This window comes from Sarcophilus harrisii, chromosome 1 (genome assembly GCF_902635505.1).
Source record: "Sarcophilus harrisii chromosome 1, mSarHar1.11, whole genome shotgun sequence".
Taxonomy (NCBI): Eukaryota; Metazoa; Chordata; class Mammalia; order Dasyuromorphia; family Dasyuridae; genus Sarcophilus; species Sarcophilus harrisii.
In genome coordinates, this window is record NC_045426.1 from 395,052,577 (window position 1) to 395,077,074 (window position 24,498).

At 31.0% G+C, this 24,498-nt stretch overlaps 1 protein-coding gene across 1 annotated transcript in view; it reads left to right on the top strand.

Moving 5' to 3' along the window:
• ADCY2 (adenylate cyclase 2) overlaps nt 1-24,498 on the top strand; it is a 605,008-nt gene that overhangs the window by 457,192 nt on the left and 123,318 nt on the right. The window contains exons 8-14 of the mRNA XM_031946113.1: nt 1,311-1,469; nt 2,279-2,411; nt 3,496-3,672; nt 4,656-4,699; nt 7,473-7,553; nt 16,933-17,002; nt 20,048-20,145. Of these exons, the coding sequence (XP_031801973.1) occupies nt 1,311-1,469; nt 2,279-2,411; nt 3,496-3,672; nt 4,656-4,699; nt 7,473-7,553; nt 16,933-17,002; nt 20,048-20,145 (762 nt within the window). The remainder of the gene's footprint in view (nt 1-1,310; nt 1,470-2,278; nt 2,412-3,495; nt 3,673-4,655; nt 4,700-7,472; nt 7,554-16,932; nt 17,003-20,047; nt 20,146-24,498) is intronic.

Genomic DNA, 24,498 nt, shown 5'->3' on the forward strand with positions numbered 1-24,498 from the left:
ATTAAAACTTTTTTTAAAAAATAATTCATTTAAAAATAACAACTATAAACTCATTAAATACTAATATAAATAACATTTTTTAAAAATTTATATTTTCCAAAACAAAAAATTGTGAGAATGGCATTGTTTTGAATAGTTTTTAGTGTCTAAATTAATATAGGGTTCTCATATCTGTCTCTGAATTCAATCTTTAAAAATACATTGTTGGAGTATTGAAGTATATGATTGAAATATATGAAGAAAATTTGAACTCACAGAGATATATAATTGTACAAGATTTGATTAGACAAATGTGTTAGTATTTATATGAAAATAGTTTTTGTCTTAGAGATCCTAGATGTCCTTGGTCTACTCTGAGAATTGCTGTTTTTATGGAAAAGAGGAACATAGAAGCAATTCAGATGAATTACCAGAACTAAATAGGAATTTTGAAATTAACAACACACACACAAAAAAATCCAGAGAAGCCTAGAAAGAAATGACAAAGAAAAATGATTTCTGGGTAGCGTGAATTGACCCAGAGCCAAGTGAGCAATACCATGAAAACAAATTATACAACAATGTTGTAAAGAAAAACAACTTAGAGATTTTTTTTTAATTGATCACATAAATGACTAAACCTCCAAAGGATCTATGATGAAGTGTTTGTAATGAGGGGAGAAGGGAACATGTCAGAGTTGGCAAAAATGATGTTATAATAAAGCATCTTTTTAATTAATTAAAGTATTTAAATGTACAAAAGAAAATAAGGGAAGTTCAGAAGAAAAGTCAGACAAGTAAAACAATTTTGATAGTTATATTTAGAATATATTTAATTAAAAAAACTAGAAGGATGAAATGGAAATATACAGTTTCATTAAATCTTTTATTTATATTCAGCATTTGATTAATTACTTTGGTTGATCAAACTATTTTGAAGCCTCTCTCCTGATACTTCTTTTATGCAAAATGATCACTGCCTAATTTTTTTTAATCAAGACAATTCACAAATTAATATGGGTACAATTATGTTTTGCTCTGCCCTTCCTTAGAGTCCCTAGTCCTTGCCTTTCAGTGAACTGTTCTAGGGAGGAATATAATATGTCTATATTGTTGGCTCCTAGCAGCTGTCTTATACAATATAATCTATTTGATGACAACATTACTTTTAAAATACATGGGGAAAATGGGATAGAATGTGAGCTGATGGTTATAATTGGGGGTTGAGGAAAGAAAAGTTATTTTATCCATTTTATATATTTTTTCTTCTTTTTAGAAAAGTAAGAGATGCAATTTTATCCATTTTATATGTTTTTTTTTTCTTCTTTTAGGAAAGTAAGAGATGCAACTGGAGTTGATATCAATATGCGTGTGGGAGTACACTCTGGAAATGTCCTCTGCGGTGTGATTGGTTTGCAGAAGTGGCAGTATGATGTCTGGTCTCATGATGTTACACTAGCAAATCACATGGAAGCTGGAGGTGTTCCAGGGTATGGAAAATTGAGTTCAATTCTTAAGTCATCACTTTATTTACTTATTTGTTTGTTTGTTTGTTTGTTTTGCTGAGGCTTTAAGTGATTTGCCCAGGGTCACACATCTAAGAAGTATAAGTGTCTGAGATCAGATTTGAAATCAGGTCTTCTTGACTTCAGGGCTGGTGCTCTATCCACTGCACCACCTAGCTGCATCACTCTTTAAGTCATCACTCTTGACTTGGTTCTTATTTGACAAAATCCTTATCCTCAACACATATTTACAAGTTATTAAATTGATGCTATTTATTAGATTTGATGACCTACTTGGTTTAATTATTCATCCTTTATTTAAAAAAAACTCACATGGATAAAAATTTAAATTTGATTCCCAATTTTTTAATATTATTTTCCCCAAGATAAATCTTTGATTAACCTATTGAAAAGGGGAGAGAGGAGGATGCTATATAGTTCTATGCACTTCCTATATAAACCTTTTACATAAGCTTCATCAAATATGCTTGCCTGATTTGAATTGGATGTAACAAAAATTTTCAGTCCATGAAAAGATCCAAATTAAATCCCTTGACTTTGCATGTGCCACAGAATACTTTACTAGACCTTGCTGCTCCTGAAACAGATATTACAAGTTGTTAAACCTTGGACATACCTTGCCTTTCACTCATATTCATTTCTAAACTATATCCATAATTTTCCTTACACCATTAAAATAGGAAAATACTTGCCAAAGTAAGCATTGTTTTATAGGGTAAACCACCAAGATAATTTTCATATTGTTCTGATCAGGTTTTAAAATATAATTGCAGGCGTGTTCACATTACTTCAGTTACCTTAGAGCACTTGAATGGAGCTTACAAAGTAGAAGAAGGAGATGGAGATATAAGGGACCCATATCTGAAGGAACATTATGTCAAAACTTATTTTGTGATCAATCCCAAGGTCAGTATTGATATGAAAACATGTGGATGTTTTTTGAAACAGTTATTTCTGATTTAAAAGTCAAAAAAAGTAGAAATGTAACAATTTCAATAATTTTGTAAGTTTTATATTCCAGTTGCAGAGTCCTGGGATTATAGAAGTCTCTCAACAAATATTTCTGGATTTCAGTTCAATATTTCATCTTTATCTGCCTACAAATTTTAACTATTCTAAATTTTTACAAAATTATGTTTATTTTTCTAATCACATTAGTGGAGGGAGTTGCTTTGGAGTCACTACATACAAGAAAAATCAACAGGACTAACTTAAAATTGTTATTGAGTTTCTTTAGGTCTATACATATGTGATGGTTTTAAACCATCTGTTGATCAAGCGTTATTAATTAAATAATTGTAAGTACAATGTATGTTAATGAATAATGAGGCCTTTAATACAACTGTTCATCAATCAATCCTTATTAATTATCTACTATATGTAAAACACGGGATACAATAACAGATTCAACATAGACCTTGTTCAAAAGGAACTTAATGGGCAAATGTATTTGCAAATTAATAATTGTAATACAAAAGAGAACATGCTCAATTTTAAAATGGCAAAGTTGTTTTTTGTCAAGTCTTTTAAAAATCAAGAGTATTTCAGAAATGGTCATGCCAAATTGACCAAAATATTATTATTATTATTATTATTATTATTTTGATTCTTGAAAGCATAATTTTTACTTTCCATTATCTAAAATGTTTAACTACCTAAAGATTCTAGATAAGTTATATTTTACTATAGATGATTGTTAAAAGCAATAAACTGAATAAACTGAGTAGAAGTAGATTTATTTAAGTAGGGTTTTCTGGAGATGTGTTTTCAGTTGGCTTTTAAGAGATATATTGCATAATATAAAAGATGTATAAATATAAATTAGCAAAGAAGATGGATAAATAAATTTTAAGTAAGAAATAATTTATTAAGAAATTACTATATATACACATACATATATGTATACATACATGCATACATACTATGATACATAAATTGATCTAATGCTTCAGATGTGTAATGTGCCTGCTACTTTATTTTTTGCAATCAGGGAGAAAGACGAAGTCCTCAGCACCTCTTTAGACCAAGGCATACATTAGATGGAGCCAAAATGAGAGCATCAGTCCGCATGACCCGGTATTTGGAGTCCTGGGGAGCAGCCAAGCCCTTTGCACATTTACATCACAGGGACAGCATGACAACAGAAAATGGCAAGATCAGTACCACAGTATGGGCTTTTTTATGTCACTTAAAGTAGCATAATTATGAGAGGAAAATATATTTTCTCAATATTAAATGTTCCACCTTTCCTTGACATATTAACTATAGTCCATGTTAAAACATTTTCAGTTTCCTTTTCCAAACAGATCATTATAGATGGATAAATGGATAGATGTGAATTAACATCAATTCCTGAATTCTATGTTACATAAGAGCAGTATGCTCCCTGTACTGTTATTTCTTTGATTAATCTGTGGAATTAGATAATCAGTTTCTATTGAGTGACTGAGTCTGCCAACTTTGGTTTCATAAGAAATTACAAGGTTTTACTCATGAGACACTCTTTCTTGTATGCACAGATCTAACAAGAAATTGTCATATTCCCTTATCCCACTTGGTCCTACTCATGTTATGCTCTGAATCTCATCTGTATTCTATCATTCCATGGGCCTTGTTTGTTTTGATCTTGAAGTCTTGTTGAACTGTTTTGTAGTCAACAACCCTTGTTGTCAAACCTGTTCTTTGGTAAATTTTCAAAATATATTATGTATTCATGTTTTATGTTTGAAAAGTATTTTCATTTTAAACAAGATCCTTTAAATATCTGTCTAGCCCCAAACCTAATCAAAATTCCAATCAGATGTAATCTGACCATCACTATAAAAACCAATTGCTTGGGACCAAACCTAAAAACACCTGAATGAAATGTAAAAAGTTGTAAAACCATCTTATTCGTAATGGTCCAGATAATTGCAATTATATAGAAAAAAACATATAATTCACTACATTTTCATTTTTCATTTGACTATCATGGTTCCATATAGACAGTTTTGAAGGATGAGAGTCTAGTTGTCTATAAGAATTATTTTTTAGCTACCTAAAGTTTTCATTGTAAAAGCAGATGGCTATGTGGTGTATATGTTGTTATTGTTTATAAATTATCTTGTAATTCATAATCTGACTAGTACATATTCTTTTTTTTTCCTCTAGGATGTTCCAATGGGTCAGCATCACTTTCAGCACCGCACATTAAGGTATAACTTATGGTATCAAATGAATATATATGTATTGCTCTCATATTTCTGGAAGATAGAATCTATCATCATTTTTAAAAAGCTTGTTCCTTTTTTAAAAATGAGTCTTTTATATTGCGTTTAGTTCTGAAAACAAAACAGCATAATTTAATATCATTTGAATAAAGAAATAAAATTAATAATACATGATTACAAAAACTCCATGAAATATATAAATTGTTTTGCTGAACAGAATTATCTTATATTGAATTTGTGACTAATACATGCATTTCTTCCTTCTAAGATTGTCAGAGATTAACTCCAGTTTATCCTGTATGTATATATGTAAATAAATACATATGCACACATAATATACAACATATAATATAAACAATACATGCAATATATATGCACACAATGAACATATATGTGTACCATATATAAGTATGTGGGTATATGTATGTGTACGTGTATATGTAAAGAAAGGGAGAAAAAATGGGGGGAGGGAGAAAAAAATAAGTATAATTATATGTTGTCTTCCCCATTAGATCATGAGCTTCTTCAAGGAACAAAGACTTTTTTTGCCTTTCCTTGCTCACCATTTAGCCCATTATGTCAAAATAATAGGCATAAAATGAGTGATTATTGCTTAGTTAACTTTTAGCTAAAGAATCTTCTGATAAAGCAGAACTGAATCCATTCTCCTTGAATTTTTTCTCATAAAATGTAAAATTCTTTAAAGCAAGTAATAATTCATTTTCATCTTTGTATTTCCAGAGGTTGGTACAATGCCTAAGAACTTTCTTAACATCACTATCTTATCATCAGACCCTTTTTTCTCTAAATCCTATTTACTTTCATGCTTTTTTTTTGTTTTAATTGATAGTTGAAAATAAATGCATATTTGTTTATATGGATGTGTACACATTTCTGTGTATATGTTTTATTTAGATGGGTAGGATATATCTAGGCATGAAAGAAAATTCTTCATTCTTAATTGGTGATCGTCAATTAAAAAGCAGAATCAAATCATCAATTTTTCCCCATTTTGTCATCTAATGATGCAAATAAAATACAAATGCTTCCATTATGGAAAAACACATATACATACATATATACACATATATATGTGTGTAAGAATAACACATAGAATCATGTTAGTATCACACAATGTAGAAAATTAATTATAATCATTGCTTTTTTAATGGAACATTTGCCCAAATATGGAAATAAAACTAACCAGAAAATGTACATTTATCTAAAACAGAAACTTGAGAAATTGTTATCCTAAAGAAAAACTAGGTAGTGATGAAAGAGAAATCTATAGATGAGGTTAAAGAACAAAGATATATGGGTAAAATGGTATTCTCTAAGATTATTGAAATAAATGATGAAATCAAATTGATAAATATTTCATAAGTAAATAAAACTTTTTATTCATTTAATTAATAGTAATGTTTAAAAGCTGTAAATACTGGCAAATTTTATATTAGTATATAAAGGTGCAATATAAATTTTTATTCTAAGCTTAAAAGTTATTTCTTTTTATTTTATGACAAAAATCCATTCAGTAATGAAATTCTTAATCAAATTAAAGAGAATCAGGACATTTATTTTCAGAGTTATCACTGCAGTCCTCATTAATATTGTCACTCAGTGTATATAAAAGTTAAGAAATGCCAATGAAAACTCTGCTTTTTAAAAGAATTCAACTGGGGTTTTTAGCTTAATTCCAAAGAGTAATTCCAAAGTCCCAGTTTTCCTGCTATGAATTATTCACTTAATAGTTGTCAATTAATACTTCTCAACTGCTATAGTTATTAAATTTTAATGTGTTGAATGTTTCAATGTACTTATAAAAACATGTTAAAGTCATAACATACTTCCAAATATGGTCTATAAATAGGAAACTATTTCTGAATAGGCCTAAAAGAAAAGCTTTCTTAGACAATTTGAAATTCATGTTGCTGGTTTTGGGGGGAAATTGGTTTGTATTTATTTTTTCATCAATATAGAAAACTCCTACTGTCTATTGAAGATAGTTGTTTGGGAAGTTAACTGATTTATCGATGGTATTAAACCTAGTGTCAGAGGCAGAGTTTGAGACTCAGTTTTCCTCAATCCAAAACTAATCCTCTCTCCATCATGTATCTCTCAGGTTAAGATTGAATATAAATAAAATAGGAAACTATGTGATCTCTCTGAAAATAGAAGCATTGAATACTGAATAAGACCAGACAGGCAAACTCACCCAAATTTTCGAGGTTTCTAAGTAATGATTCATAGGAAAATTAGATTTCTCTTTATCAAATTAAATGATTGTATCAATTCCTTCAATGAGGTAAATATAGAGCTTTTATTAAAGTGGGTTCTAATATATAATCTAAACCTCTCTATTTGTACATTTTTTGCAAACCTTCCAAAGTATTATCTTTTAGTGTTGTTATTTAATACATAATGTCACTCATTGTTAAGTCTGAAATTGGAGTATATACTAAGATCAATTCTTTATTATTGTTCAGTGGTTTTTATTTATGTCCATTTTTTTGCAATCCCATTTGGGTTATTTTTGAGAAAAAGATATTGGAGTGGTTTGCCAATTTTCTTCTCTATGAAGACTAAACCATCCACTAAATTCAATAAGCCTTGATGTTTGGTACTGTGTTAATAAAACGGCCTAATATCGGAAACATTTCTTCATGAAACTGAACAAGTGTTTTGGCATCATGTGTACAAAGACAGGTTAGTTATTCTTAAACATTTATTCCTTAATGATGCTTTTATTTTCCTTTAGAACCAAATCACAGAAGAAAAGATTTGAAGAAGAACTGAATGAAAGAATGATTCAGGCAATTGATGGAATCAATGCTCAAAAGTATGTTGCTATATTTTAAGAATTGAGAATTATTGCTCATCTTCCTTTTCCATCCCTGTTTTTCTTTTGCAAACAGAAATTATATGTTTTTATCTTTTTGTTTCTGTTGCTATTTTTAAAATATTTTAATTTGTTCATTTATCATCATCCCTTGGGTATATTTGTCTTACATAATTATACTTTGTGTGTCCCATGTCCTAGACTTCTCACCTAAAAAAATTTCTTATATCTTGTTCTTTAGTGTATCAATTTCTTTTTTATAAAATATGCTTTGTTGTGCATCACTGAAAAGAAATAACAAAAGTCAAGAATGAATATTATCATGTTGATAGTGATTATTTGAAAAGCTAAAAGTGATATTCATTTGAGGTCATATGGTTAATGTACATATTCATATAGGGTAACCTAGGCCTCAGTAGCTAAATGCAAGCCTTTCTCTTTATGAATTGCCTGTTCAGACCCTAAAGAAAGGAACAATCTTAGAGAAGAGAAAAGACAAGAAAAATTATTAGCTATACATGTGGAAATTGAACTAGATTTGCAGCAATAAATTGAGATGGCTTTGGGAGGGGGTAAAAGCAAATTTTACTATATATAACAACTTATCAAAAATTGACTGGTCCTGCTAATCTTATTACTGCCCTACTAATCAATAAAGAAGCTATGCATTTTCCCAGGATGGAAAGAATAATGTGTGACTCGAAGGACTCAACTAACTTTTTGTTTTTTGTTCAGGTGTTCGGTTATATCCAACACTTCCTGACGTCATGTATTAACAGCCCATCAAGTCCTCCACTCTATTCCACTATCTCCTGAAGTCTATTCAACCCCAAGTCCATTACTTTCATAACATTATCTATCCATCTCACTTCCTGCTGTCCCCTTGTTCTTTTACTTTCAATCTTTATCAATATTAGGGACTCTTCCAAGTTCTGTCTTATTATTATGTGGCAAAAGTGTTTAAGATTCAGTTGCAATATTTGGTCATTTAGTGAATAATCTGGATCAATTTCTTAAAATATTGATTAATTTGATATCTTTGTTGATCAAGGGACTCTCAAAAGTATTCTCCAGTACACAGTTCAAAAGTTTCACTTCTATGACAATCAGATTTACTTATGGTCCAACTGTCACAGACAAATGCTATTACTGGGGGAAAAAACATAATTTTGACTATACAGACCTCTGTTAGCAAGGTGATAGCTCTGTTTTAGTATACTAACCAGATTTGCCATAGTTTTCCTTTTAAGAAACAAGCATTTTTTTTTAATTTTGTGGCTGCATTTACTATTTACAGAGATCTTAAAGCCCAAGAATATAAAATCTGTTTCCATTTCTTTTTCTTCTGATTTTCAGGAAATGATGAACCAATTGCCAAGATCTTAATTTTTTGATGTTAAACTTCAGCCCAAGTTTTGCACTGCTTCTTTCACTTTCATCAAGAGACTTCTTAATACCTCTTTACTTTTTACATCAGAGTAGAAGAATATCAGATTATTGGTATATCTACCAACAACCTTAGTTTTGGTTTCTGATTCATCCAGTCTGTCATTTCACATGATGTACTATGCATATAAGTTAAATAAATTAGGTAACAATATACAGCCATGCTTTATTCTTTTTTTTGATATTAAACCAAGGTAGTTCTGTGTTTGGTTCTTATTGTTGTTTCTTGGTCCATATAAAGATTCAGTAATCTGGACGTTCTTTGATATTTTTCTTCTTTAGGCTTGAAATGTAAACTAATCTTTTCCAATCCAATGGCAATTGTTGAGTTTTCCAAATTTTCTGACATATTGAGTGCATTACTTTAATAATATGTTTTAGGATTTCAAATAGCTCATTTGGACACTTAGCACTTTCTAGTTGTGTGTCCCTGGCAAGTCATTTAACCCAAATTGCTTCAGGAAAAATAAAAAGAAGATTCAGTGAGAAAAGCTAAGTGATCTGAATTCAAATCTGGCATCAGACGCTTAACACTTACTAGTTTTGTGGCCCTAGTTGTGACTAGTTGTGTGACAAGACACTTAACCCTAATTGCTTCCAAAAAGAAAATCTCAAAAGCAAGATTCTGTGCAAAATTTTACCTCAATTATAGCCATGTATACATTTTCTTTCAATGTTTGTTGGCCATCACTATGAGCAACCTTTCTCAATTCCTAGAGACAATATAGAGCAGTATTTATCTCATTTGAAATAATGCGGTTTTTTAGACAACTGAAAATATAATAAGAAAAAATTAGTATGAGTAGATATGGAATAGCATTTGTTCATGTGAGGTGAAAAGAATAAGTAACTATTCAGTAGGCAATTTTTAAAAATGTACTTAAAAGCATTTCAAACTCTAGTGCTATTTACATGTTATTAATGTTACTCTTCTAAAGATTTTATAGTGAAGAGAAATTACACATATCTATTGGTACTTATTAACCAACTAGCAAAACTATATTAAGCACTTACTATGTTCCAGCCACTGCCCTCCTGATCACCTTATCCTGACAAAATTATTTGTGATTTTCTCCCAATCATTTGAAGAAAGGACTTCATAAATTTATGAGAATATCCTTCAAAGTCCTCATAATTCCAGACCTCCCAGAAAGAATATCCTTTGTATATTTGGTTTGGTTCAGATGTTCTTCCTTGCTTTGAGGGATCATGTCTTTTTCTCCATTTCTGCCCTAAATTTTATTGCCAGGCTAGAGAATGAGGAACAGAGGGACAGGTTCACCATAAAAAGATACTATATTTAAGGGGCTGTACAGAATTCCACTATGTCTAAAGGAAATAATATAGTACCCAGCTGGGGTCTTTTCTAACTAACTAAAAGTCAGTCATGGAAGAAACATAAGCTAGTGAATTGGTGAGGAGACCGAAATATTTTTTAATCAACTTCCAAGGAAACTATAGTTAAGAGTTAAGGGAGTCAGAAGGTGAATAATAAGGAATAAAAAGGTGTAGAAGAAGAGAAATAGTGAGACTGAAATAGCCAAAAATTCCAGGAAAATGAAATCCCAAAGACATTGATAAGTCAAAAAAGAAATCATGAAGAACAGATAGATATGAGACTTCAAATTCTAGTAAGCAAGCTGAAACATCTATGAATAAATACTGAAAAGTTAAGAAAATGTTTCAACATTTCATGAGACATAGGACATTGCAAAAAAACAAGAAAAACATGGAACTGCAATGTGCTTTTTCCTCAATGGTTTAAAAATGATAATTTTAAGTGCAGAATTTATATCCAACACGGCAAAAATAATGAGCAGAATAGAGTATCTCGAATCTGCAATGACAAGCCTCAACAAAAAAAAAATGAAAGTGAAAACAATACATTGGGAATGGAAATAAATAAATGTGAAGGACATTCTAGAAGAGAAGCAAATAAACAATAACATTATGTAAGCAAAACATACTGATCTCAAAGACAAGATGAACAGAAACAATTTTAGGATCATAAGTCTCCCTGGAGAATACAATAGTGCAAAAAAAAATCTAAACACCATTATGAAGGAAATAATATAAGAGAAGAATCAGAATTTCTGAAAATAAAATTTCAGTTGAAAGAATTTACAGATACCAAGGGGGAAAACTATAAATACCAAAGCCACACAGTGGTTAAATCTAACAATTCAATTAAAAAACAATAAGTTCTATAAACCATCGAGAATAATCATCAAATAATATAAAACCACACTGCATCCACTGGCAAAAGAAAGAAATGGAATAATTTATTACAAAGAGAAATGGAGCTCAGGATGGAACTTACAATAACCTATTCTATAAATCTGAGCCTTACCATACAGAAAAAAAGATGGATGACTCAATTAAAAATAAAGAGTTTAAAACATTTTTAGAAAGAAAAACAAAACTAGAGATTATTTGCTTCTCAACACCCCAGATAATGGAAATAAAGGAGTAGTGAATAAATAAAACCAGCAAATACAGCAATAAGAATAAAGTTTCAATAGACAAATCAATAAGAAACTTCTTTCTAAATGTACCCAAGAAGATGGGATGAAGGCAGAAATCTGGTAGCAATTAACAATGAAGATTTGAACAGGAGGTATTATGAACAGAACCTGATGACACTCTGCTTGTAGGTTTTTTTTTTTTCTGCAGGACTTTATTAAAATATAGAAGGCTACATGATAGGGGAGAAGAAGAGTGGGGAAATATAGGGATGATATGCCAGGGTCAAATCAAGGACTGGCAATGAGGGGAAAGTGATCACCATGGTCTCAGAAAGAAAAAAGCCTACAGAGAAATAAGGAGAAGAAAATATTGACACAAAGGGGGAATGGAGAAGGCCTTACTTTGGAAGTGGGAAGGGATTCTACTGATAAATGCTTTTATGTGTGAAGGAAGATGAGGATTTTATACTGGGTGTGACCCAAGCTATTTGGTACTTGAAAAATCTACTTGTTCTGGGAGGGGGAAAATTGGAACTCTTTGGGGCAACTGACACTTAGAGAAGTAGAAGAACATGTACTGAGGAACATTTCCAGGCAGATATAGGGAGCAGAAAGGATTAATAAAAGAGGGCAAAAATAAGTACGGGAGGATGTCCTCTCCGACATCTAAAATATTTGGAATTATTCCAACACAGAAGCACAGTAGAAAAGGGGAATTCAAAGCTTACTAAGCCCTATTAAGAAGTAATAGAAAGTGGGTAAAGGGGAGAAATCAGAATGGATACCTTGGAATCTTTAGAGTCATAAATCTGAGAAGCAGGTCTAGAATAAATAGAAAGAAAAGGGAGTGAATAAGAGATGTAATTTTATAATATCTTCTTTTCCCCAATTACATCTAAAAATATTTTTTTTACATTTTTTTGAGTTCCAAAATTTTTCTTTCCTCTTCTCCTTTCACCCCTTCTGGGATGGTAAACAACTTGATACAGTTGATACATGTACAATTATCCAAGACATATTTCCATATTGGTCATGTTGTGAAAGAAGACACAAACTGAAAGGAAAAAATGAAGAAAAAAATAAAGTGAAAAAAAAATAGTATACTTCGATCTGCAGATTCCACCAGTTCTTTCTCTGTATATAGAAAGCATTTTTCATTATGAGTCCTTTGGAATTGTCTTGGATCATTGTATTGCCAAGAGTAACTAAGTCATTCACAGTTGATCACTATATAATATTGTTGTTACAGTGTACAATGTTCTCTGGTTCTGCTCATTTTACTTCACATCAATTTGTGTAAGTCTTTCCATGTTTTTCTGAACTCAGATTGCTTTTCATTTCTTATTATACAATAGTATCCCATTAAAATCATATCCTACAACTTGTTTAACCACTGACAAATTGATAGATATTCCTTGACTTTCCAATTGTTAGGTACCACGAAAATAGCTTTTATAAAAAATTTTGTACAAATAGGTCCTCTTTCCCTTTTTATTTGAGATGTATTCTAAATTAAATGATAAAAGTGATTGCAAAAGATAAAATAGAAAACTTTGATTTCTTAAAACAAACACTTCTGCACAGAATATTAATCACATATATAAGATCAGAAAAAAAGAGGTCAAATGGGAAAAATATTTTTGTATCAAATTTCTTTTATGATAATTTTGTATTATATATATATACAAATTATATATTTGTATTTATACATAGATATAGATATATACATATATATATAATTAATAGCTATTCCTTAATAGATAAATATCAAAAAAGATATAAAAAGCTCTCCAAAAATGCAAAGTATTCACAACCACATGAAAAAATACTTCAAATTGATAATAATAAGAGAAGTACAAATCAAAACAATTTTGAGATATTACTTCACATCTTGAAAATTAGCAAAAAATAATTTTAAATGGCACCAGTCATTGTTAGAGAGATTGTGGAAAGATAGGCATACTAATACATTATTGGTGGAGCTAAAAATTACTACAGCCATTTTGGAAAGCAAATTTGGAATTATGCAAATAAAATAACTAAAATGCCTATACCCTTTGAACTAGAGACTTCATTATTGGACTTGTGTTAAGTCCAGGTTAGCTCTGGAGGCCTCAGAATTAGCCAGTCAGGATAAGTAAAAGTTCTTGGTCTTTAGGGGGAGAAGCAGGTAAACTGTCAGGAGTTTTGCCAAAGATCTCTTCTCGATTCTGGAGTCCAGAATCTCCACTTTTCTCCTCCTCTTCCTGCAGTCAAGTGAGTCTCTGGCCTCTGTCACCCTACCCTCTAATCCTTGCCTGAGATTATCTTAACCCCAAACATTGATCCAGCACCAAACAGTAAGGACTATTTTTCCAAACATATGCTAATCGAGTCATTGTCTTATATTGCATAAGTGCTTGGTTGTCTGATTCAAGTACACTTTTTCATAATTTCAGCCCTTTATAGGCTATACAAACATACAGCCAAAGAACCTATCAATAAGAAAAAAAAAGGTCCCTATATACTTCAAAATATTTATAGCATTATTTTGTTGTGATAGTTAGAAAATGAAAACAAAATAGATAGTTATTAACTGGGAAATGGCTAAATAAATTGTGATACATGAATGTAATGGAATAGTATTGAGAGGAATATAGAGAAGCAGTCATATTAATCAGTGTGGTGTCTTTTTTTTTCCCTCTGTAAAAAATACTATTTGTCAAATGGGATGAGTCTCTTGGAGGAATAGGAGTAAGGGAGAGATAAGTGGGGGAAGATACAAGAAATAAGAAATAGCAATTAAAATTTGTTTAAAAAGTTTTATAAAATACATATATATGCATATGTGTATATACATATGAGAGAGAAAGAAGGAAGAAGAGGGAAAGAAAATCTAGATATAGATATATCTTTAGGAAAATTTAACAAAATAAATTAAAGTAGAATGAAACAAAAATAATATTAGTATGTAGTTTTCTATGTCAATATATAGACTACATGGATTCTTATGTACAATTTAGTGTCTCCCATTCTATTTGAGTTTAACATCACTGTTCTATATTTTTCAATGATGATTTCATCAGCTCCATGGATTCACCTATTGTATCTATGAATATGATTCTTAGGTGTATTTGTTCAGTCTTAACTTGCCTCCTGACTTTTAGTTTCATGTCACCAAATGCTACTGGGAACTTTGAGCTGAATTTTTTGTAGACATCTTAAGCTGACCCTGACCAAAACTTAACCCCAAAGCTATCTTCTCTAACTTTCCTATAACTGTCCGTGTACCAACATCTTTCTAAGTCACTCAGACTCACAAAATATCATTCTCAAGTTCTCATTTCTTTCATACATACCCTCCATATCTAAGTTGTTACCTCAATTTATGATCTTTCCTTTTGTAGCTTACTTCATACTTCATACTTTAGTGGGCATATGCCCATGTCTCTTCTCCAATGTTACTTACCACCCTAGTGCAGCCCTTGTAACAGTTAAAATTAAGGTGAACTGAGCTACAAAGTTCCAAATATGATCAATTTATTAGTAAAACACATATTTACCAATAAGTAGGATTTCAGTTTCCTAGGCAAAACTAAGACCCCAAATGAGAGAAACAACTCTCTTTTATAGTTTTGGGGAATACAGAACAAAGAATAAGACTTCATAGGTAAGCCAACAAATTATGGTTGGTTATAAGAGGTTACCATCATAAAAATCAATATGATTGGTTACAGAGCGAAGATAGGGGACAATAGGGTTGATTGGAAATTGGGAATGAGTGTCTGGCAACAATCCCATCCATCCTTCCTGTAACTAAGAAATATTTATTGTTTGAATGCCCTTGCATTTGTGGTTACAGATAATAGACTAGACTTTGGATAACAAATTAGACATTCTTGACACAAGAATAGAACACTGATAAGAATAATAATGGTCTATTCTTCATATATCTGTCAATCAGATCTTCCAAACTCTATGTCTGATCATATAACCCTTTGTTCTTATCCTATACTATCCTAGTGGCTCCCTATTTCGTTTAAGATCAGATATGAAATACTCCATTTTGTTTTTAAAGCCCTTTATATCTTGGCCCCTTTCTTCCTGGGCAGCCTTCTTACAATGCATTCCCCTCAATGCATTCTGTGAACTCCTTATTCTGGCCTCCTCAATGTTGTCCATTTTCTACTTCAAAGTTTCTTCATTGACCATCTCCCATATTTAAAACTGTCTATCCCATCTCCATCTCTTAGCTTCCTTGGATTCCTTCAAGTTTCACCTAAAGTTCCATCTTCTGTAAGAAATTATTCTCATTTCCCCTTAATCCTAAATTTTCCCTCTGCTGATTAGCTCCAGGGTCTTCCAGCTATATCATGTCTGACCATAGTAGTCTATATATTGAGCAATTTTGTTTTTCTTTCTGTTTTTTTATTTACTTTATGTCTCCAGAGCTTAGCAAATGAAGAGAAGGACTAAATGAAATGAAAGTAAGTAGGGAGGATATTGAAGAATTGTGGAATGGACCAAAAAGTCAAAGAAATTGAAGATGTAATGATGATTTGATGAATTAAAAAAGGCTATTCAGTCTCAAAATACAAGAGAGGATGTAAATGATGTAAATGTTTAGTAAGTCTTGAAGCATAGTTTGAGGCCAAATTATGAAGTATGTTAAAAGCTAATCTGAGGAGTTTATATGTTGCCTAGAAATAGAAAACAAATGAAATTGATTTAATGGGGGAGTGCCATGGTCATGTCTGGTCTTAGGAAAAACACTTCAGCATTAGTGTGTTGGATGGTCTGGAGCAGTGAGAAACTTAAGGTAGAGAGTTTAATTAGAAGATTGTTGCAATAATCTAGTGGAGAGGTAATAATGCACTAGACTGAAGTGGTATTTGAGGAAAGAAAATGAGTAAGTGTGTTGCAGAGGTAGAAACAGAACCTAAAAGCTATGTATGTTAACTAGGAGATATCATACTTTTGTTGTTCTGTAATGAATGCATTGGAGAATCATTATGTGCTAAAGAGAATGAATAGAGTATTTTTTCAAGGATCCAGAGATATCCTTCATGAGAGAGAAATTTTGTGTAATTTCAATATAGCATCAGTAATAAAAAGAGAATAGGGGATTCAAATATTTTTAATGAACACCCCATCTCCTCTATCAAATTTTGGCCATTTGTGCGTATATATATATACACATATATGTATGTATACATTTATTTATTTATTTAGGGCATGTGCTGGTAAGTAGGTAAATAAGAATATAGTATTAGCAGAACCTCATTAGAGTCTCAGGATTTTATATCCAAAGCAATTATTTCATTCAGTCTTTTTCTCTATTTCAATCTTACTCACATTTTATCATTTTTTTTAAGATTGAGGAATGGAATATGAAATTATTTGACTCTTTTAAAAGAAGAAATAATTTTTACAGATGCTTTAATGGCAATTTTGGTTTGTTACATTCTGTCCTTTTTTTTAATTTTCAGGCAATGGCTCAAATCTGAAGACATTCAAAGAATTTCTCTGCTTTTCTATAACAAAACATTAGAAAAAGAAGTAAGCTATTTTCACTTTAAACTCAAATGTTTTTTTTCTGAAATGCTAAAGTCATTTTTAAAAGTTTTTCTGAGAGTTCTTTTCAAGTTATTTGATGTGGCCTTAAAACTATAGCTAAATATGTCAGAATCATTCTTGGCTTTTCCTTTCATTCCTCCATGAATGTATTTTTGTTACCATAGGAAACCTGATTTCTTTTGCTTTGCATGCCACAATCCATTCTATACTCATTACACATCTTACAAAAATGATGTTGGCAGCAGATGTTTCATATACTTGCATTAAGCTAAAGGACTAAGGGCAAATATATGTGATTTTTTTTATTTTCTTAGGAAAAAATTAAAACATAATCAACTTCTTGGTGATACATCTGTAGTGTGCTTTAAAAGGAAAATATCATTGAACTTAACACGTGTTCACTGTTTGGGGGAAAAAAATGTCATTTATATCTAACACCTTTCTTAATGGGATTTAGAAATTGGATATTTTAAAACTTTGGTGAGTGTTATTGACTTCTAGTTGTGACCTCCAAATTTTAATGTTTATTCACAAATAAACAGGTGAAATTTTCTTTATCTTTTTATATGCCAAAATTTAACAGCACCGCTTATGAATATATATATATGTAACAGCCAGCTGAGCATTGAACTAGAGCATGGAGAAGAGAAATCTTTCCTAGTTAAACTTTATTTCATTTTGTCTCCTGTTATATTTTGTTTCTTGCTGACCTAAAAAAAGGAGGTAATAGCAAATCATTATTTCCAGCCTTAAACCATTTTATTATAGCCTTGAGTAACAAGACTTCTATAAAAGTACAAAAAAAAAAAAAGATACAAAACTCTAATGTAGCAAAACATGCATTAAATTGAAAATTCACCTGAAATAATTATCTTTTGTTACATCATAGACATTAGCCCATATTTGGTATGGAATATCAACTTCTCTGTCAAAATATTTTCACAAAAAAAATAGCCCTGTGTCTTTGTGGCCAGGAAAATCATTTTGTACACTTCTAATTACTGTGTTTTAACTTTTGATAATTTACAATATTGTTATGTATTTTGTTCTCACTTACAATTTAATTGAATAGTGTTAGCCTTCAAATAGTTGCAATGTAAATCAATCAGGTTTGGGGTTTTTTTTCCTTAAAGATAATACTAATAATACAGTTCTTTTCCACTTTGGTACACAGTAGCATTTTAAAAATTATATTAACAAGCATTTTACTGCTAATTCCTATGGATATCTCCGTAAAAACTTGAGAATTTAAACAGATTAAAGTGTAAATTCTTGTATGTGGATTAATCATATTTAAATAATTATGCTAATATAGATAATTTATTTGCCCACAAATTCTTTTGGACTTTCAATGACATATTTCATTAAAGTGTGTTAATAATACTTGCCTAATATATACCTCTATATGTACCACCACATTAAGATTCTGAAACTTTGGAAATCCTCAGGGAAGGATTCAGCATTTAATGTTTCTTATTCTATTTCCAAGTGCTCTAAGAGTTAATAATGATGATGTTCAAAATTAACAGTAATCATTTATATAGAGGCTTTTTTTTCTGGCTGAGGCAATTGGGGTTAAGTGACTTGCCTAGGATCACACAGCTAGGTAATATTTATTACATGTCTGAGGCCAGGTTTGAACTCAGGTCCTCCTAATTTCAGGGCCGGATGCTCTATCCACTGCACCACATAGCTGCCCCTTATTAAAGATTTTTGAAGAAGCTTTAATAGTACTTTGCATATATTACCTCATTTGTGCCTCATCAAAACTTATTATAAAAACACAGAAAAGATTGAGACAAGGCTTTACTAGCTTTCCCCAAATCAATTACTCATATATCCATATACATTTTATAAGCTACTTATGTAGAACATTAAAAAAGGAATATGTAAATCTTTCAAATTATCTTTTGAAATGCAAGATAGTAAGGTATCCATGAGTCTAGTTAATCCTAGTGAATATTGAAAGAATATCACAAAGATATTTCTTATCCTTTTTATTCTAGAGAACACACATATATATATATATATCAATTTTTAACTTTCATACCCTTATGCACAGCATAAACAGCACTAAAAAGCATGCCCTTCCAGATAATGTTAAAAGCAGTATGAATGCCCTGCTGAGGGGACTGGGGTAGCTAGAATTCTAAGGGCAATAACATAGATGTGAACAAATTAAGTACATCATTTCACATTTTTATGAATAAGAAGATTCATCAAATCAAAGTATCTAGTAAATCTCTGTTTCTTAAACTATATCAACTATCTCAGTACAGAAAACAGTGATTCTTATTCTTAGAAGGAACTATTTGCCTAATTGAATCCAATCTACAAAGTGACATTAAAAGATAATCGGAGAACATTTTTATGATTTTTTTTTCTGAATGAGTGATTTCACTAGTGTAAAAAACTTCCAGTACAAAAAGTTCCTATGTAAAGACTTATAATTTTATAATATGGACTTATTTCCCAAGAGATTGAATGACTTTTCAGGATGATATATCAACTATATGTTAAGGAAAGTACTTGAGTCCAATCCATGACATCACATATCCTCTAAGGATGTATTCATTTCCTAGACAGTATACCAAATTCAAAAAGTCTATATAGCCAGGTTTTGTGTAATAAATTTACAAAGTAATTTGACATTTTGCAGATGATTTGAATCTTTTCAGTTAACTTATTGTCTCCTAAGATCTTTTCATTTTCTCAGGAAGTTCTTTACTCTTTTTCCCCCAAAGAGATATGCAAAGACATAAAGAAAGGACTTTGAATAGCTATAGAAAGCAGTATTAAGGCTCTCTGACAGGTCTCTGTTATGTTGTATAAAGGGAAAAAATGAGCATGACAGAGTTAGACCAGATAACTGGCGTTAATTGATACTGTGGTGAATACTGTAGTTATTTTATTTTGTCATTTGTTATTCAAATCAGTGAAGTGTGTTCTAAGTACAAATTAGGCTGATGGATTTTTATATTTCTCTCTTAAGAAACTAATTAGATTTCTATTTGTTTTATCTTCTAGTACAGAGCAACCACATTACCTGCATTCAAGTATTATGTGACTTGTGCTTGCCTCATCTTCTTTGGCATTTTTATTGTGCAGATATTAGTATTACCAAAGTAAGTATATGGGATTTTTTCTTTTTTTTTAATTAAAGATTGTTTCTCTTTTACACCGAATTTTTATGGACAATTGTGGGACCCAGATTGTATTTAACAACAGAAACATTTTATAATAATGCAGTCAAATGACTACTTTAACATGACCGTTGAAGATTCATTAAAAAAAATCTTGATATTAAAGCCACTGTAGTAAAGAAGGCATAGAATGAAATCCATTTCTTTAGTTTTTGAGCATATTTTTAAGAGTTCAGTCATCTCTTTTGATGACCTCTTGGTGGAAGGTCAACTCCAATAAAAAAAATCCTAATTAGCTTATTGTCTATTGAGCCTAACCACTTCATTTTTTTCATTTTAAGTGACTTGTCTAATGTCACATAGAGAGTAAATTCTTGAGGATGGATCTGAAGTTGGGCCTTCTTAACTCTATGTCTAATGCTATATCCTCTAATTCACCTAGAAGCATAGTTAAGTAAATATAGAAACAGAAAAATCTAAATCTTTAGATTTAGAAAAATCTATTTTTTTTAGAATAGACTTCTACTATATTAAAGGAACAAAACTTATCCTGGTCACTTTCGTTCTGATTCATCAACAAGGGGAAATATCTAGAATTATCAGGATATTCTATATTAATTTTGGATGTACCCTGGAAGAAAGAAGAGTCACACATTCCCAGAATATTTTGCTTTATAAACAATTTCAGCATCTGGCATTAACTATGGTTATTTTGTTAGTAAGAGTTCTTTGTTCAATGTAGTCAATCTTGCACTTCTTTCTTGCATCTCTTTACCTATATAGATCTTTGTTTTGAAAAGCAAAGCAAATTGCAAGTCAAATTAAATGTATTGATACAGTCAATGGTAAATATGTAATATGTACTTCTGAGATTCTGGTTCATTTGATTTCAGGCAAATGTTAAGCTGTCTTGGAAGTTCTTTGTTTCATTCTTCTTTTCCGTGGGATCTTTTCCCCTTTTTTCTGAACCATCTCTGAAACTAATAGATGGATGAAAAAGCATTTGTTATGCCTCTAAACTTGACTAAGTGCTAGTAATAAAAATGCAAAAAGTAAAACCTCTCCCTTCATGGTACTTACCTTTTAATGGGAGAGAACCCAGGTTCTGGTTCTGGTTGGACTAAATGGCTTCTGAGGACTCTTCCAGCTCTGGGATTCTGTGGTATTTTGTGTTATCACTTCAAATACCTTACCACCATGACTATAATACCCCATGCTAAAAAGGTGGAAGAATCCTAATTTTTCACTTCTAGAAGGCCACAATTCTTTTCTTATAGAGTTGAGTAATAGATAAAACTGTCCTTTAGTATTTGGCACTTATTTATATTTGGTGGAACCAAGTTTGAATAGTAGTGAGAGATAAGAATAAACTTATTTTTTTTAACACAATGAATAACATTTATTCGGAAAGAACAAGTGGAATTATATGGAGGGAAAGACATTTCAGTTGAAAGTGGCTGTTATCAAAAACCACATGACCTATTCACTTAAACATAGAAACACCAACCTCAGATAAATTCAGGACTACAGAATATTCAGAAAATTCTATTTTGTGATATTTTAAAAATAGTATCTTTTTACTACAGCAAACTAGTACCTCTTCTACCTCATCTGTCCTTGCTTTTGCTTTCCTTTAGGAAACAAGCAAAACATTGTGGCAAATACAAAAGCTAAAGAAGAAAGGAAAAGAAATACTTTATAAATTTTTGAAGTTACACATGGATATTAGGTAGCTAGTATGTACAAAATTAAAATTGTCCATTACAGCCTGTTTCCATTCATAATTTTTGTACTCAAAAAATCTTTGCATCTGCTTTGCATCTAATTATAGGGCATCATTCATTTTGTAAAATGAATGTAATATGAATAGTTTTTCTGTTAAACTTCTATAAAGATAGGGCTATTTTTTCATTAGCTACTCTGATAAGAATGAATTTAAAAGTACAGCTTGCAACCTCAGTAGAAATTAAGAATTGGACACAATAATATTTGGAAAAGAACCTTCCAAGGTATCTTATCAGACTCAATATGTGTCTCTGGAGGTTTCTTGCAGTATAAATACCCTGTAGTTGTAATTGAAAATTTAATCAAACTTTAATACACTCCTTTTACCCTCCACAGGGATTCTGATTGGGCAGCTAATTACAGAACATTCTCTTCTCATAACTAGAAAAAATATGCCCTGGGTGGCAATAAAAGTTGATTCTCATTGTTTTTCCAGACCTTCTTAATTCAATGGAGATAAAAAGAAACTACCTCTCCCTCTAAAAGTGATTCTAATCCTGAATTAAGCTAAACGTCATCAAAATTAGCACAGATATGACACTCAAAGAACTTTCAAGTCTGTAAACTTGTATCTTAAGTATTAAAAAACCAGGGAAGGAAATGAGGGGAGAAATTGCTTCTCAAATGAGTTGGCGTCCAAAGGAAGAAAAAGGGATACTCAACTATCTTCCCCTAAGAAATGAGTGTCTTATTAATATTGCTATTTTTAGCCCATTCATGGACTTTGTTCTCTGTTTATTTCCTGTCAGCAAATTGTCTACTTTATTTTTCTTAGGGTCATCTGTTAGTAGTTATCAGACTGAAAATAAGCAGAAAGAGACAGATGGGGGAAGTATGTACTAGTCTTTAAACAGCCCTTATTCATCCATAGGATCAATCCAGCTGAATTTTAAAACTATAGCATCAAAAATGACTAATTAAAGAATATGTTTTGCTTCTAACATGACAAAGAAAACTGCTTTTCTGTAAATTTTATCAATCTAATATGAATTTTTAAAACAGCTTCACATCTAGCATGTCATCAAAATTGATTAATTTACATGGACATCTTGGTATACCTAATGAACCCCAACCTGTCATCTTTAAAATAGACAAGATTAATGGTTCTGATGAATGGCTTTAGATCTACTATCACTATGTCACAAAGTGTTTGTGGTGTTGTTGTTGTTTTTTTTTTTTTTAAACAGGATGACAGTTCCTTTCATTTGAACAAGAATGCAATATGCTCTGCATATTCTAATATGATCAGATTCATTTGATAAATCTAGCGAGTGTTTGACCTGAATGAATATTATGTCCTTAGTAATGTATTTTGTCATTTTTATATTTTTTTCTTGTCGATGATTTTGTTTGTTTCATGTCACATTTAGTTTCTTTTCCTGATATATGGTCGCCCCTTCCCTACCCAGTGGTAAGAAAAAAAAATATCTTAAAATAAAGGGGAAGGGGAAAACATTTCAACAAAACTAAGCTACACATTGACCATGTCTGACAGTATATGTAATATATAACACTTATGGCTACTCTAGTTCTGTGATAAAGGTGTATTTTCTCAACTTTTTTTTTGAATAAAATTTGGTCATTCTTTGCTGTCACAAGAAGTATTTCCATGATTATTTTGGTATACATTGGAACTTTTTTCTGGTTTTAGCGCTCTTATTATCTATGCCTAGAAAAGGGATCCTGGGTCAAAACTTATAAATATCTGTTTAAAAATACTCTTTAAAAGATTCTTTTCTACATTAGTGAGTATCTGGAAGGACAAACAACAAGTATTATTTGGCATACTATCATCCAGCATATATATAGTATGGCAAATTAAAGTTTATCAAAAGCTTTATGTCTCATATTTTATTCTCACAATAACATTGAAATTACAGATGAGAAAACTAAGGGAGGTTAAATGACTTTTCCAATGTCACACTACTAATAAACATCTGAAGGAGGATTCAAACCCCAAACTTCTTGACCTTATTCAACACAATCTACTATGCCACCTAGCTGCCTCGATGAAGCAATGTGTTTAAGCCATTTCTACTTGATGAGGCAGATACAGAATATCCCTTATCAGCCTCACAACTGAAATGAACAACTTTGTAAACAAGAATGTAAGCATTAAAACTTTCCAGCAGAAGTGTCAGAAACCCTCTATCAGATTATTTAACTACATCTTTCTTATCAAAAATATATTGGTGATGGATTCAGATATTTTCTGGAATGTTAACTAACATGTCTGTATTTGATCTTTCTTGAATGATCATTCATCAAATAAGTTTTTATTGCTTAAAATATACAGGGCATAATGGAAAATCCTTGGTATATAACTACAAAAAATTCTAGAACTCATGTCTTCAAGATGGCTATAATCTCTTTGGAAAGAAAAGGATAAGTAAATATACAAAAAAAGTAGGAAATAATGGGGGGGCACTAAGTACTGGTAGGCTTCTTTCCAATAAAAGTTTTATGTAGGACATAACCCTTGAATTGAACTTTGAAGGTAGTTAAGGATTCTGAGGGAGGAACACACTTTAGTCATAAGAGACAATTTGT